Source organism: Grus americana, chromosome 3 (genome assembly GCF_028858705.1).
Source record: "Grus americana isolate bGruAme1 chromosome 3, bGruAme1.mat, whole genome shotgun sequence".
Lineage (NCBI taxonomy): Eukaryota > Metazoa > Chordata > Aves > Gruiformes > Gruidae > Grus > Grus americana.
In genome coordinates this window covers 74,190,000-74,207,259 of record NC_072854.1, presented here as the reverse complement: position 1 = coordinate 74,207,259, position 17,260 = coordinate 74,190,000, and the positions used below count along the sequence as shown (strand labels likewise).

At 42.9% G+C, this 17,260-nt stretch overlaps 1 protein-coding gene across 2 annotated transcripts; it reads left to right on the top strand.

Annotated features, from left to right (window-relative positions):
• The first annotated feature begins 622 nt into the window (after positions 1 to 622).
• On the top strand, positions 623 to 15,959 carry STX11 (syntaxin 11). 2 transcript variants are annotated; one of them, XM_054821766.1, is made up of 4 exons: positions 638 to 754; positions 9,935 to 10,227; positions 10,340 to 10,544; positions 13,600 to 15,959. In XM_054821766.1, exon 4 carries the CDS (start codon positions 13,605 to 13,607, stop codon positions 14,469 to 14,471), a length of 867 nt encoding a protein of 288 aa, XP_054677741.1. In that variant the 5' UTR covers positions 638 to 754; positions 9,935 to 10,227; positions 10,340 to 10,544; positions 13,600 to 13,604; the 3' UTR covers positions 14,472 to 15,959. The 2 variants fall into 2 exon arrangements, with proteins under 2 accessions (XP_054677740.1, XP_054677741.1); XM_054821765.1 differs by lacking the exon at positions 9,935 to 10,227 and having other exon boundaries at positions 623 to 754.
• Positions 15,960 to 17,260: the final 1,301 nt, after the last annotated feature.

The window sequence follows — 17,260 nt, the reverse complement described above, 5'->3', positions numbered from 1 at the left end:
GAAGCTCCTTTTGACATCCAATTTCATCATGCAAGTCTCAAGCCAGCAGCACCGGACAGACGTTGTGGCATCAAACGGGGAGGGAACGACGCGGGGGGGACGTGCCCCTGCGCCGCTCACGGGGGCTCCTTCCTCAGCCGCCCGTACGGTTTTAGCTCCCTGCCCGTCCCGGGCCTCACCGCCCCCTCAAACCGCCCCCTCACCCCCCCTCCCGGCCGGGCGGCGGGGGGGGGAAAGCCCCCGCTTCCCGGTGGGGAGCCGAGGGCAAGAAAGGGCAGGGCCGTCCACGGCGACGGCGGCAAAGAAACGGGCAACCTCAGGCCGCCCACGCTTCCCAGCACCCACGGGGCGGACTTTCCCCCCGCTACCAAAGTGGTGCGAGCCGAGGGCTGCCTCGAGGGGACGGAGGAGGAGGAGGAGGACGAGGAGGAGGAGGACGAGGAGGAGGAGGACGACGACGAGGAGGAAGGGGGCACGGCGCAGCCCCCCCTCCATCCTCCCCTCGACGGTGGTGATTGACAGCCCGCCAGGGACGGGGCTACACTATGCAAATCACCCCCTCTCACAGCCAATAGACGAGTGAGCCGAGTGGCGTGGGCGGGACGCTCCGCGGGGAACAAGTGCTTGCCTGGACGGCGCGGGCGCTGCGGCGGCAGCGGCACCTTGGGGAGCAGCGCGAGTGCAGAGACTCGAGCCGAGCCGAGCCAGGCCGGGCTGTCCTGTCCTGTCCTGTCCTGTCCTGTCCTACCCGGGGGTGAGTACCTGCTGGGATGGGGGGGGGACGAAACGGCGCTTTCCTCGGGGGCTGGGCCGGGCTGAGTTCCTACACCGCGGGCATGTCGGCGTTGGCTCCCGGGACGGGAGCCCTGCCGTATCTCCGAGCCCCGCTCAGCATCGGCCGGGGTCCCCGGGCGCCGACCCGGCCCGGAGCTGCTTCGGGGCAGAGAGCAGCTCTGGGCCGGGCCGGGTGCTGGGCTCCGGCGGTGGCGGTCAGTCCGTCCCTTCCCTGCTGTCGGGGGGAGTCCCGGTGCGTGCCCGGTGCTCGGCAGCCAGCCCGGCCGGCAAGGCAGGAGGAGCCGCGGGGGTTTCGAGCGCTTTGCAACTCGGTTTTGCGTAAGAGTAAACGAAACTGCCCCGTTTGAGTCGAGAGGGGAAGTTTGAAGCCTGGAGGCAGAAGGGACGGCGAGAGATGGGGGCTCCGGAGTTGCCTAAGGTGCCTTCGGGCACCTCTGGTCCCTCAAAAGGGGCAGAAGGGGTGGCCGGGGTTTTCGCAGGGTGAGGGAAAACCAGAGGCGCTTTCAAAGATGAGTCTCCTCGTCCAGTCCCAACGGGTGTCTGCATTTCTAGCTGCCTTGTTTGTCTGGCTTAACGAGTATTCACATTGCGTTCCTACGGCTCATCTGTGGTTATGAATATGCTCATATGTGGTTATGAATAGCTCCAGAGAAGATTTTGTAGAAAATTGGGTTTATATGCAAAATATAATAGCTTTTACTCCTTTCTTGGGCATCATCATGGCCAGATCTGCGAGTGGGTGCAAAAGTTAGCGTTCTTTGATTGCTTCCTATTAATTGATGCTCATTTCATTTCCTGCCAAGAATTACTACTTGTGTGTGTCTGAGATAACTGCATGTAACTGTGGGATACCAGGGAAGGAAATGACTCGAATAACAACACTGGCCTAAACTGGACATTCGCACTTCTTGTTCCTGTTCTTTAGATGGTATTTTAGGAACCGGTTTTTAAGTTGTCAGGGGTCAAAATGGCAATATATGACTTCTTAAGATGAGAATACAATTTGAAGGATGCTGCTTTCTTACCAATGGTGTTACTCGCTATTTAAACAGTTTTATATGGAAGTGTGAGACTACAAGATGAGTGTAACTTTTTTATTCAAAACAGACCAAAGGTCTAACAGACGAACAGACTAAAGGCCGTCCTTAAGAAAGGATGGTTTAGATGCCCAACACCTCTGATGACATTTTCCTCACCTTATTTTTTTTTCACTGACTGCCTTGTATGACCGCTGCTCTGAAGCTGAAATTGCATGTTAAGTCATTTGGCAAATGTACCTGGTGTTTAGGCTGAGACCAAAACTGCCAGTTAACCTCTGTTGTCGTAAGAGATCTTTATGAAGAAACTCAGCATGGTACGTAAGATCTCTTGAGACATTAAAATGGGGATAATGTGATAACAGTATCTTCTGGGCCCTGCAGATAAACACAATGCTATGGAACACAACCGCATGTTATATCAGAGTCTTGGGAATTTTGGGTGCTGTGAGGTTAGGTCCATGTCTGACATCTGCTCCAAAAGCAGAAATGGTAGTTGCTGCTGGTGGAGAAATAATAGAGAGGGAAGAGAATCTGCTGGGTGAAAAGAGTCACCCAAATTGCTCCCCAGCATGGGCAGTGGGCCTGTGCAAGTGCATACACTGTGCTGGACACAGTGAGACTGGGAGAGAGGGCTCTGAACAAACGCAGGGCCGTGGGGAGATTGTAAGACATTACCTAATCCATTCGGTGCTTTGTAGCAGTGCACCGTCGCCAGACCTGAGAGAGGTTTCTGTAGCCTCTCTCTATATAAAGAAGAGGGTCCCACAGTGCTCCTGCAGAGAAATGGTCTGGTTTTCAGCTGGTCACAGCTAGTTCAACAGAGATCCCATGTGTGAAACGAATGGATCACTTTGTGTGTTTCCCATGTCAACACAGGGAACAAACTCATCACTTCTCTTTTTATAAACTCCTTTTATACATTGGAGTGCTATATCTTTCTCCCCGATCTTCTTCATGAAATGAACATAATTCCTTCAACTCCCCTTCCTCCAGGTTTGTATTTTCTAAACCGTTTGGAGACAATGCCCAGTATGCTCTGACTTTGCCAGTGTGATAACTGGTGCATGATGTACTGTTCAGCTGAGGCCTTACCTATGCCAAGCAGAGTAAAACCAGCCCTTCCCATGCCATCTCTCAGATAAGACATGCGTTTTTTTTACAATTACGTTACATTGTGAACTTGGTTTTTAGCTTGCAATCTGCTATAACCCCACCAATGCTTTCCTGCTACCAAACTAGGTGTTCCCTACTTTCTATCTGTGTGAATAATTTCTTCTAAGTGTACCGTACCAGGCTCATCTCTATTGAATTTCCTTCTGGTTTTGTTGGTACTTCTTTTACTTGCCAAGAATTTCTTAAATTGTCATCATTTCTCCCCCCCTTCAGCACCAAATGCTCACTTCCACTCCCTTCCAGTTCAGTGTCACCTGGAGACTCTATAAGCTCTCGTTTGGTTCCAGTTGCTAATGGAAAATATGGATAACCTCTGAGTGTGACAGAAACCCCTCATAATGTTGGCATATTCAAGACCTGTTCTGACGGTGAGAAGACAACTGCTGTGTCAAGTATGAAGGTGCTGGACCAGATACACTTTCCATTATCTTTTATCTGGCCCATCAATTTTCTTTGACTCTTTAGTCATCCCTGTAGTGCAGGGATGATAAAGCACGGCGCAGAAATTACTGAGGCAATGTTAATTTGATCCAATAAACTCATCTCAGCACCAAGTGTAGAGCTACTACTTTCATGCAGTTTTGCAGAAAAGCCATTTCTGGTTACACTTGCATTTTGGGCTGACCCCCCAAGACGTGGACCCCATGCAAGCCATCTCTGGTGAGGAACATCATTCCCAGGGAGCCGCAGTGCTGGCTTCAGGGAACCCCCTCTTGGGGAGCGGGGGGGGCTCTGCATGAGGGGAGCGAGGCAGTTCAGTTTCTCCATCTGTTTTGATAGCTTTTGCTGATTGTGTTGAGCATCTTGATATCTCATCTAGCCTATCACACAAAGTGTCTGGCACTTCTCATCTAGACCGTATTTCTGTAGTTTATCACAGAGAGAATGATGTCACATATCTTGACTTCAGAAGGCTTATGCGTGCAGCTTTTGCTTTATCTACTATGTCAGCTCACCCGTTAACCACCAAGATGATTCTGAACAAACTCACGTTCACAAAAGCTGAGAAAGTACTGAACGTTCCAGCTTTTCCTGCTATGCCTTTCCTCTGAGCCGTATTGGTGTTAGCGACAAATCACTTATTTTTGAAAGCAAGAATAAAGCTTGCTTGAGCTTTGGATATGCCCAGTCAGGAACAGATTCTTTAAGTACCACTGGCCAGTGTGTCCCTAATGACATCTATATAGTCTCTATCTCAAATTCACTGGTGCTTTGAATGGACCTGTAAACACCCATGGGCTCTTAAGTAGCGTACAGTAATTGCCATAAAGGCTGCCAGCACCTGATGTGTCCTGGGGCTGAGGCTGTGGGTATACATGTGTGGCTGGGGAGGTTATTTCCTGACTGAAACTATTTTGGTCCAGTTAGAGTTGTGTAGATTTTGCAATAAGATCCAGAACTGAGCCTCATGTGTACTGGCCCACATGAACAAATACCAATAAACCACCCTGTATTTAACTTTAAAGGGATTTTTTTAAAGTAAAGAGTACTTGATCTCAGATTGTAACACTGTATTACAAGCTTTAAATTTATGTGGAGTTTAAAAAGTAATGCTGTTGTGCTGATTTAAAAATGTCTGTAGAACATGTTGCTTCTGACTGATGATCACATGCAACCTCGTATTTCTACTCGGATGCCAACATAATGTCTTAATCACTTATAAATACCACTGTGTGGTAGCAATAATAGTCATATAAATGTGGCATGTATGTAGCTATTTTGCTGAGCCAATGTGTTTCAGAGAAGCCGAGGTGATTAATCAGATAATGTATATACTCATGGCACTGTAGTGACAGCACTGCCTGAGAGCGCGTCGTCTGATCTCCTTGCGCAGTGACTCATAATGATGCTGAGGTGTAGTAATTGCCAAGAAATGCAATGAGCGGCTGTCTCACTGTTTATGTTAGTGGTATGGGTCTGTCTTAACTATTTGCCAGGCCCCTGGAGATACAGTCGACGCGCCCCTTGTCTCCATCCAGGCCAGCTTTGCCTGCAGACCTCAGTGTTGCCTCTGGCAGGAAGGACAGGCACGCTGCGGTACTTAGCTTACAGTGCGCTGCACGTACTGAAAAGCACTGAATGGAGAGCGATGGTGGGACTGGTTTTCTCCCCCTTGGGTAAAATACGATCCCGTGCATGTTCATCTACTCTTTGGAATGGCGCTCTGTTTTTAGCAAGCTGTGCGCATTAAAACCGACTGGAATCAGCTCGCAGGTCTCAAGGATTTCAAGGATTTAGCAGGTTTTCAATATGTGCAGTTGCTAACTATATATTCTGTTTCTAGCATCCTTAGAAAAAGGAAGTGGCTAAATTTGGGGTGTGCATTAGCCTTTCCTGTCCTTAACTTCTATTTGTAAACAGAAGCATGACGACTGCTGGAGAGAGTTCCCAATTTTGGGAGGGGGTTCAAACAATGCATGTGAAGACTTAATGCTTCGCAGCGGGCCATGTGGTGAAGATGGAGAAACTGCTTTTGCTTATGGCCCTGGTACAGCACCCCCCCCCCAGCCAAACAAACCCCAAACTAGTTACAATTGCTCATTAGCGTGACTTGTGAGAAAATGTCAAGAGGAGATACTGAGAATTCATTTTATCGTCTATCCAGGATTGAAAATTTGTCAGTGGTGATCCACAGCTCTTCAGTAAAAATTTAGACAACCCAGTAAACAGTAGCAGTCAACCTATATATAACAAGCTGTCCTCTCCAGTGCAAGAATAATGTTCACTTGGCACTCGCTACTGTGTAGTAACAAGTTAAAACTTCAGATTTTTTTTGTCAGTCTCATCATAAGTATGTGAAAAATACAACGCATATTACGTGTGCATTTAATGCATGCCAGCAGCTTTTCCTAGTTCTGATACTGATGTCTGGAAAACCTGATAACCAGTCTATGGAAAACACCAAGATGGTTAACCTTATTGAATACCTTTGGGAAGCAGGAGATGCACCTTAGATCCTTGAATTTATATTATGCTGTTGTGGAAAAATTGAGAGTTACTTTATGTTAAAGAGATTGAATATTGGTAAAGAAACAGATAAGTCAAAGAAGAACCTCCAAAGCTATCAGTATTCAAACAATTATTGCATCATTAGAGTTAGAGGCAACAAACTATTTGAATGTTAATTTTTTCCACCTAGGCCTTTCCTAGCCTTTATGGTAGGAAAGGAACTGCTGGAGGCTTGGAGGTTGTGACAACTGCGGATATAGCCTGCAAAGAATGGAGCCATCCCTGCTTCTCTGAATATATCGGCTTGTTCTGGTACGAACAGAGAAGTTGACACTTCATGCAAGCTTTTGGAAAAAAACCAAAACACCTGCCCTGAGACATTTGGAACTGCATATACTTCTCACTAGGATGGCTGAAAGTATAAAGGAGGTGTGCTCTGTACACAGGCTTTGAAGTGGATAGTGTCTAATAGTCTTCAGATACATTTGCAGCTTCTTGCTGGATTTCTGTAGCTTCTTAACTGGTGTTCTGTATTAACTGATGTCTTTTCAATCCTGAATACATTTTGTCTATTTTTAAACATTGCCCAATCTAAGAAACTCCAGAGAAGGTAAATTCCTTTCAGTGAGGCCACAAAAATATTTTGAAATGCTGATCTTTCTTTGTCATAGTTGTTAATATTGGACTTAATACACAGATGTGATCTTAAAACAGCTCCAGAAAGCAAACTGTCCTAATCATTAAGTGATGATTTTTGGTGTTTCCTTGAGCTCTTACAGATGAGAAGCAAGAAAAAAAGAGGAGTGATTTGAGAAATTCAAGCCGGCTGTTTCACCAGTGATGGACATGACTGGGGAGATGGGGAATATGGTCTGAAAAGATGACTACTACTCTGCTAGGAGACAATTAGAAGCTCTTTTGGAAAGAGGAAAACCTATTGTAAACAACAGTCTGTTTTACAAGTTAATGAATATTGTCAAATCTATTACTGGACAACAGATATCAGGCAAAATTATTAAATCTGGTCTAAGACAGTTGTTTCCAAACTGGAAAGATACTAGAAAATTATGATTAAATCTGAGACTCCATCTCTTAAATGAAAGGCTTCAGCTGCGTTTAACACTTCTTTTACCTGTACATGACTTGCATTTTTATGCAACAGGAGCACACTATTTGCCTTGTAATGGAATGCATTTGACTCAGCCAGTCCATCTGAGTGGATTTCCATCAATACTGCATCCTGTACAAGCAGCATGGCAAGTTACTGGAATGTGCTGATGCACACTTGGTTATGAAGTAATTCTGCCTATGAGCAGGCTATTTCCTAATTGTTCACCACTTGTTTCTTGGGTCACATCTGTTGTGTGTCATGCAACCAAGAGCACGTGTCATTCAGAGACAGGATGAGCCACGTGGGTTTGTAGTGGAGCAGAAAAAGGACTTTTTCCTTCTGAGGGAGAGAAGAACTGATGATAGGAATTATTTTTAGCTGGTTTTAATTGGTTTGAAATACCTGTTTTTCCTCAAATAGGCCACTTCAACTGAAGTAAAAGCTTCATCTTGTAAAGTCCTACTCAAGGCTGAAAAGACTAGACTTTTGGTAATCCACAAGCTGGTATTAACTAGAAGCTATCTTTTATGAATGCTGTAAAGAGAAAAAATGTACACTGGCTTCCTTCCCAGCTGCTGGTGCTGAAATATGGATGCTGTGCTTAAACTGCTGATTTATTTCATCGTTTGTCCCCAAACTCAGTGATGTGGACACACAAATGTTAAAGCTGAAATAAATACAGGTGTGCAACTCATTTGTTGCTATAGAAATAACTTTTCATCCTTAAGTTACTTCTACATAGATAACAGGCTGCAGAACATTAGCACAGCACTGGAAATATGCTATGCAGGACTCCTATTTGTATGTATATGGGCCTAACAGAAAGAGGGGGTTGTGTATGCATAGGTTTTGATTTTCAGAGTGGATTTCCTTCCCTGTTTGAAATCCCATGTCATGCAGAGTTGTATGGGGCTGCAGTCTTACTGCAACAGGACAGCTTGCGTCTTTCTTATGCATCACGGGAAAGCTAGTCATTGTGATGATTAATACCAAGAAGTAGCATGCTAACATGAAGAGATGAGTACTGAACGTGTCTTCAGCTGACGGTACTTGGTGGATATCTGGCTTCAGAGTTGTAACCTCTGCAGTCATTACCTGGCCTGTATTTCCTGTGTGTGTGAGTGTGTGTTTGGGTGTACACACCATGATGGACTGCAGAAGGAACTTGATTTTTACAAGGACAGATTTATCTAGCCCAAAAATACAAACATGGAAGTACCTGTTCCAGTTTGAATATAACACAGTATTTTAAAAGAAAAGCAATCTGACAGCTAATCTATTAAAACACACACTCTTGGAATTAAGGTATTTATAATCTTGGGGCTGTTACTCCAGAGTAGATGGTATCTTGATATTCAAATGTGTTAGATGTATCTTAAATAAACCTGTGCAACTAGTTGAATATATTTAGTACTCATGTTCAAATTAGCATACTTTTGACCTAAGGCTGAGTACTGGAATAATTTAGACTGGACCTTTGGAGGTTGTCCAATCCAGCCCCCCTCAAAACACACACAGGTAGTTCAGGTCGCTGATGGCCATGTCCAGTTGAGTTTTGAATATCTTCAAGGATGCAGGTTCCAAAACTTCTCTGGGCATCTTTTCTGGTGTTTCTGAAAGGTGGGGTTTTTTTTCCCTTTTTTTCCCCTCTACTATCTGGCTGGCTTTTCCCTTCTTTCCACTTGGGTCTGTTGCCTCTTGTGCTGTCACTGTACATCTCCGTGAAGGGTCTACCCTTGCATTACACAGTTGGCAACAGCAACAAGATCTCCCTTGAGCTTCTTGGTTTCCAGGCTGAACATTCCCAGCTCTCTCAGCCTCTCTTCATATGTCAGGTGACCTCCACCAGGTGACCAGCACCTCCAACCATCTTGGTGGCCTCCCCTGGACTCACCCCAGTGTGTCCAGGTCTCTTGCACTGGGGAGCCCCAGCACCAACACAGCACTCCACATGTGGACTCTCAAGGGTCAGATGGGAGGAATCACTTTCCTGAGCACTGTTGCTACTCCAGTCCAGGACACTGTTGGCCTCCTTTGCCACAAGGGCGCATTGCTGACTCATGTTCAACGTGATGTCCACCAGCACCCCAAGGTCCTTTTCTGCAGAGCTGCTTTCCAGCCAGGGACCCCAGCTTCTACTTGTTGCGCCAGGTCCTATATTAAGGGACAGATCGCTGCTCATTTTAAAGAATGAGTGCTGAGGGTATTCCTAACAATAATGTATTAATTTATTGCTGCTTTAATTACAAACAATGCCATCAACATGTAAGTAGATGCAAACTTTCCTGAGTAACAACAGCATCTGATAAAGGAGGTCAACTTTTCTAAATACTGATCCGTTAAGCTGAAATTTTTCAAATGGCTGTTCTCCCTGCTCTCCCATGCTTGTTTGTTCATTTGTTTCAGCTCTTTAGTGTCAGTTCTGACCCTGACACTATCAAAGGAATGCTTGGCAGTTATTGTCCTCTTTTGGGAAGATCTGGCTCCCCTTTTTTTGAAACGGGCATTTGAAATGGGGAAAGACCTCTACGGTAGCATTGCATTTGAGCCTGCTGTTTTCCATATGAAAAATTCCTAAAACTTTGCCAAATTGTGAGTCTCTCAAAGCAGCAGTTTGCAAATGCCCCAAATAAATTTGCTGTGTTCCTTGAGCAAAAGGTGCTCAAGAAAGCTGAAATCTAAACATTTTCTTGAACCTCACAGACCTTTTTGGCCAAATCTTGCAAATGCTAACCTACAGAGTAATTGAGCATGCTCTGGCATAAAGCTGAATATGTATCCTCTGCAATTTGTGGTGTCTGTAGCCGAATATGATGCTGAAATCCAAGCAGAAAGTAATTGGCTTCCTGTTTTCCATCCTGCCCAGGCACTGTATGTAGATAAGGAAGAGCACCACCAAAGTGTGAAGATGAAGTGGGAAGCAGGCTAGGTGATGCACTTTAGAAACAGAGAGAAAAAGACAGGACTCAGCGAGAAGGAAAGAAGATGTCAAAAAGTTCCTGACTTTTCAGGACTCTGAACTTAGGCTTGAAGAGATGGCATCCATTTGTTAGGGCAAAAGTGTGATCACTTTAGTTGTGGAGCCATTACCTGATGGGTACAGGTCCTCAATGCCGAGTTACAAGATCCTAATGTTGACCACCTTGAATTTAAGTTTTGGTATGTAGTTTCAAATAACATAGGCTTTTAGAGCTAAGCACTCAGAAACTGTGAAACCCCAGGCTGAAGATTGTCAGTGCAACTGTAATTTGATCCCTCTGTTCACGTTTAGAATTGGATTCTACTGGATCTGCTGGATCACGGAGATCGTGACTGATGCTGTACACATCATTGGAGATGAGCTTCTCACAAGTGGCCTCGATCCATGTGTCCATTCACTGACGTCCGGCTTGTTACTTCACAATCTTACTCAGCAACGTGCCCGAGGCTTGCAGCACTGACCCAAGTCAGAAGGAGCTGACTTCTGAATGTACCAGGTACAAAAAAACTGTGCTTGAGGTGTCTCAAGTGGGCATCATAACTCATCAAGAGTGAGAGTGTGGTCCTTAATCACCCTGGGCTAAAACCTGTGTCTGTGGACAGGGGTTGTTAGACCTGCCCTCCCCCAAAAGACTGTTACGAGTTTATGGAGCTTTCCATGGATTTCACGGGAGAAATCCCTGAGGAAATGAACAGTAGTAGCATAGTAAATGAGATATCTGTCCATGAACTGAATGATGAATATTAAATTTTAAGTTGTACAACTTCTATTCAGCACATACAGACTGTAGGCAGAGACTCGGTGGAAGTGATAGGACGTAGGCCAGTGTTTAACTGCATGATCTTCCTGTGTGTAGGCAACATCGTGGTGCAATCTGAGGCCACGCTTGATAGTTCCTTACTCTTCTTTTAATGCTTGACTGTTTAACCTTTCATGTTGTATTAAAAAAAATTAATGATATTTTTACAGAGATGCTGCAGAATTAGTATACACATGAACTTACTACAGCATTAGTATTTTCATGTTGTGAATTACCATGTCTTTGCTTCTCCATTTCTTCCAATTTTTATTTTATCCAACACCTTTAAAATAGTTGTAGGTGAGAAAAATAAATTGCAAGTTACACTTTTGAGGGTAGGGGGAAGGAAGGATAGACCTATTCCTACAAAATTATGAGTTTATTATGCAGGAGCTCTTAGTCAGTGTGGTTCTCGGTTTGTGTTTTCTTTGACAAGCACAAAAAATAAAATGTAATTATTGTTGAGCCAGTTGTCAGTCTGCTCTCTGTGGAAGGGTGACAAAATTTAGTTTTTCTCAAGTTCAGGGAATGGTAAGCACAAAGGCAACACAGTCCTGCACACGTGTGATTTAGTTTACACGAATGGCACCTTGCTGCTGTGGATTGTCATTTTAAAGTCATAAACAACATTGCTTGCTGTTTCCAAAGGTAGTGGCTAAACACAAAAAGAATAAACTGCTGAAGACAACACACAGCAGTTCAAGGATCAGACATAGAGTGGAGGATCATCAACTCTAGGGAAGCCAGTAAGAGTCAGGAATGCAGAGAAGCAATGTGCCTGGTTTTCAGAGCCACATCTACATTTCAGGTGGAAAGCATCTCAGAAACAGTGAGTGACTAGAAGAGATCTAAATAATCCCGAGATTTCTAGATGCCTTTGTTCCCTTTCCACCATGCCATCTAGAAAATGGTCCACTACTTCCAGACAGGAAGGGCAGATGTTCTCACTGTCTCTGTGCATCTAGGCAAACTTCGCCATACAGTTTTAAAGCCAAGTAAACTTGACTTTTAAGCTGCACCACACTTTTTTTTTTCCTTTTAGATGGGGATTTTTCTTGATTTTTATTATTGCTGAGGGAGGAGGTGGAAAACCTTTCATTTCCTAAAGCTTTCTCTATATGATTGAGTTGAATCTATGTGGCTTATGTTTTAAATTCAAACAATTATCTTACATGTGTGGATTCCTGAATGAAAGCTCTTCTCTCAGGATATTAATGGTCTTGGTTTACATTGCTTGTAAAAGAATTGGTTTAAGTTGAAATTCACTTTTTTGCTTCAATGTAAATGTGATCCTAATCAGGACACTTCTCAAGACCAGTATATAGTCCCAATGAACTACAGGAACCCAAGAGGCTGTGTCTGTGATGGAATCTTTCCCATCTCCTCCCTAACATCCTTAACACATATAACAATCCCATGAAACTGGTCATAAACTTGCAGTTTTAATTCACATTAGATCTAGGCCTATTATACTGAGTATGTACACATGTGATTTTTTTTTAACCTGGGACTGATGATCCTATGAAGGGATGTGTCATTCACGGTGTGTGGCATGTTTGTAAATGCTGTGAAGATACTTTAATTCCTGGAAAACCAAAAATGAATCCTCCAGACAGAGAGATCTGGTGATGTCCTGCTTGGTGTCTTAACTTGGTTTTTTTTGTTATTAATTTAAATGAGGTCATGGGATGTACAGCTTTTGTGATGGGAAATTTTCAGCTTCCTGCTTGCTGTAACACTTGGTGCAGGGTTCTTGCTGAAGCTTTCAGATTTCACTTTCTGCAAAGACTTTAGATCTAGAGTTTCAAGTAAACCAACATACTTAAAGGAGACTTATGTTTTGTTACCATGTAACTGGTCTGTACAGATTACTCATTCTGTGGCTTTTTAATGAAATTTGCAGTTAAGTATGTCTGAGGCAAACACATAGAAAACAGATCCTGGTCTGTAACAACAGTGTTACCTTATTCCTTCAGTAGGATGTTTCCATCATACAAAAAAGAAGGGTTGGATGGATGGCTTTACTTACAAAATGCTGCTATTTATTGCTGTGTAGTTTTGTTTAATGCCTGGTACACTATCACCAATGCTAGCATCTGAAAAACCTAAACTTGCCTTTCTGTTTTTTCTTTTTTATTCTATCTTGGTATTTTCCACACCATTTCTCGAAACTGTTCTTTCCGAACTGTATTGGTAAATGCTACTTCTGTTTCTGAGAGGCTTCCTACTCTTCTTACAGGAAAAGCAAGCTTAGAATGACAGAGGACCTGTGACATTTGGGGCAGTTGATGTAATGAAAGGTCAAGATCTAGAGGAGATTTCTCTAGTGAGCAGTGGTGGGAAGCATTCAGTTAATAACATGCCTACACATACTGATAGCTGAAGGCTTCCTTTCATTTCCTCAAGAGTTTGTTTTTCTCTCCAAGTGAAAGACTGGTATTTTTGGGGGGGGGGGGGTTGGGGATTGTCTTATTATTCTTTTGGATTTGTCTTCAGGATTTGTTGTCTTCTCTCTTGCACTTTTTTAGTTTCTAAGCTTTGTAGTTTCTAGAAGAGTGTTCTAGCATCAGAGTTGTGGATCTGAGATCCATCACTGTATAAAATACTGTGGAAAAAATGTAAAATCTGATATTTTGGGTTATCTATGATGTAGTTATGACTATATGTAGTTATTAGTTATGAACTTTCAGCCCTTGTAAACCAATATTTTATTTACTTTAAACTTCTTTCCCCCTGTTCCTCTGTTTTACAGGCAGGATGAAAGACCGGCTAAACGAGCTGCGCGAACTTGCCAAGGTACACAACCAACAGTTTTCTGATACTGAGGATGATGAAAATTCACCCCATGATGTTCTCCTTTATGAGACTGATTATGCCTTGGAAATTCTTCATAAAGACATACAGAACGTCCGGACAGAAAATGACCGCCTAAAAGAGGATGTCAAGCGGCTCAGAAAGCAAAACAGCCGCTTCCTTACTTCCATGCGCCGTCTTAGTAGCATCAAACGAGATACTAACTGTATTGCCAGAGACATCAAGGCCCGCGGAGAAAGCATCCACAGGAAGCTCCAGATACTGAGAGATTTCAGTGAAGATGCAATAACAAAATACGGGGCTATGTCTGTCATTGCCAGGGTAGCAAAGAACCACTACGTTGACCTCATGCATGCCTTTCAGGAAGCGATGTTTGAATACAACGCAACAGAGATGAACCAACGGGAGAACTGCAAGATTCGAATTCAGCGGCAGCTAGAGATCATGGGCAAAGATGTTTCTGGCAACCAGATTGAGGAGATGATTGAGCAAGGCAAGTGGGACGTCTTCTCTGAGAATCTCTTGTCAGATGTTAAGGGGGCTCGCTCAGCCTTGAATGAGATAGAGACACGGCATAAGGAACTGGTGAAGTTAGAAGGTCGCATTAAGGAAGTTCACGAACTCTTTCTGCAGGTGGCCCTACTAGTGGAGGAACAGGCAGACACCTTCAATGTGATTGAGATAAATATGCAAAATGTTGAGGACTATGTAGGAGAAGCTAAAGAGCAAGTGAAAAAAGCTTTGGAATACAGGAGAAAACACCCCCTCAGAACAATCCTCTGCTGCTGTTTATCCTGTTGCAGAAGGTGACTATCCCACTGAAGCTATCACGGACCGACTCACATGTCTTCCAGATGAGGCATTCTTTCCAGTGATTTTTCTGTAATGACAACCCCTAGAAACAGGGGGGCTATTTTGCAGTTCATTTTGTTCATTGCCTTTTTCCTAAATGTGCTGAAGGCTGTTCTATTTGAGAACTCCTAGAAATGTTGATAAAACTATTTTTGGTTTATTTTTAATTGAAGTGTACTCTGTTGCTGTAACTAGAGGTTCAAGAAGGTCTCTGCAATGATACTGGTTTCAGATAGGCAAGAAAGAGGAATGAATGATGGGCTGAGAACTCAGCCTAGGGAAAGCAAAAAATTTCAAGAAGTAACTTTATTCTTATTTGTCAAAGTGAGTCTGCAGGCAGTGCAGCCTTACTGCATGGTGTAACACAATACACCACAGAATTAGGAGGTTTCAGTTTTAACCAGTTTGGAGCCTGCTTGATGCAAATATTCGGACAGATTTTTGCTCTGTTCATTTGACAAAATACTGAGCCTGTTAGCAGGAGCAGGACGTAGATCTAGTTTCTATTTCAACTTGATTTCTGTCTGTCATGAAACTTAACAGAAGTAACTGCACCTTAAATTATGATATGCACATTTTGTTCCATTTGTGTGGAAGTGATTGCTTTTCTCCATTTTGAGTACCCGCAACTTTGTCAAGGTGGCTAGAAGCACTGCAACACTGAGGCATCTCACCGACTTTTAACTTGAGCCATTCTCTGTACTCTCAATTTCAATGCTTCTAATACATTTTTCTGCTAATTAACACTTCAGCCAGAAAAGATGCACGCAGTGCCCTTCTGCAGAAGCACCCATCAGAAGACAACAGTTGCAGGGTAGAGAAAGCATTTTAGGGTCTCCTGTGCTGGCACATACACACACGCAGTTTTAGTGGAAGGATTATCCTGTTAATAGACTTTTATTTTTTTATAAGCATTGATTTAATGTGGATTTTTTGATATATATTTTAAATAACATGAAGGATTAAATTTTTTAACATTCCATTTTACTGGTGTACAAAACCTAAGGCTTTTCTCCCATTATTAGGAAATCTCCACCTGGGAAAGAAAATAAGACATATTTCTACAGTACACCTGAAGAAGAAAGAAAACAACATTTTAATGTCATTTCAGTGCTCTTTTCAAGCTTAAAAATAATCTCTCCTTTTGTGTAAGGGGAGTCTGCCCACAGTAGGTTTGGAATATGAAGAAGGAATAGAAAATTTGCAGCTCTGGAAACCACTAAGCACTGTCAGTGAAGCAGGTGTTCATAAGGTCTGGGGAATGATTATAGCTCCTGCTTCTGGAGGTTTTCCAACTATAATATTTCTAGGTGGCTCCCTGATACAGTGTGATCTATTACTATCCTTTGAATTAATGCAGGACATTTTTTCAGAAGTTAGTGACTTTTTTAAAAAACTCTGATCCTATTTGTACCTATTTTAATAAATATATTTAAACATTTCAAATATTTTGCATTTGGGAGTTTTCCTCGGGAGATGCACATAGCCATCTTCCTGCACCAATCACAATGAAACATTTCCCTTCTGATCTTTTGCACACTAATTTTATATGTGAAAAAAACCCCTTACATTTCTTACTATTTATATTGATATAATAAAACAGCAAAATAAATTCAACTTCCAAACTTTCATATCCTAGTAGGAAACGCTTCTTAGCCAGACAGGCTTTTTCACACAGATAGAAGCTACATGGATAACTCTTCTCAGAAACTGGAAGTCTCTTTTGCTGAAGCACCTGTGATAACATGGAAGAGTGAGGAACACTGATCTTCTAAACTAGAAGATATTTTGATATTCAGTGATGTCCTGATGATATCAATATTATGCTTGCCTGAGGACCTCTCCAACAACCCAATGTTCACCCTTGAAGTGGGAGAAAGGAGGGTGTTGAACTGGCACCAGTACTAGTAGCTTTGGTGCTACTCAAGAAGACAAAGTCGTTTATTCCGTAGGTACTGCCATTCAAGGCAGTGGAACTGTGCATCTGTAGAGAAATACCCTAAACCTCTGAGGGTCAGCATGTGGGCATAAATCAATGAGGAACAGAATATGTATTTCATTTCATCTGCATATTCTGAGCACTCACTAATGCTTTTGATAAAAATGTGTACTGGTTTTTTTTGTTGGTTTCTTTTTTGCACATATGTATGTCTACAAATGGAATAAAAGATTTAATAAGAAAAACAGAACAAGCAGAGTGTTGTAAATTGAATCAGCAGCTCTGATTAGTTTCTTGTGTTGTCAAGGTTTAGTTTAAAAGCTGCCAGACTAAACTCTGAGTTGGTGAAAGGAGATTAAACAATGCCTAAAACCAAAAGTCCTCCTAATATTTGTTGCCACAATAAATGAAACATGTTGTATATTGAGATAGACTTCTCATAATTTTTCCTACAAAAACCATGAAAAATGAATTTCATACATCCCAAGATGATCCTCTACTGCAAGAAAAAATACAAGTTTACTCTCACAGTTTTGAGAGAGCTTGATGATTAGTAGAAATGCAAAGCTTATATTCAGATCTTTAGTCTGATTTGAGGCACAGGGAAAGAGAGCGAAAACATGAAGAAAAAGGTAATTGGAGACTTTGTCTCTTGACTTAAGGCTGTTGCTGCAGGGAAGAAACAGAATCATTGAAACACCAGCTTGGAACCTTTTAAAACTCTTTTTAAGTTGCATTGTGTATTACAGGCACTTAAAAAATTGCTTCCAGTAACTGAAGAAATCATCCTCTTCCTTGCAAACATGTG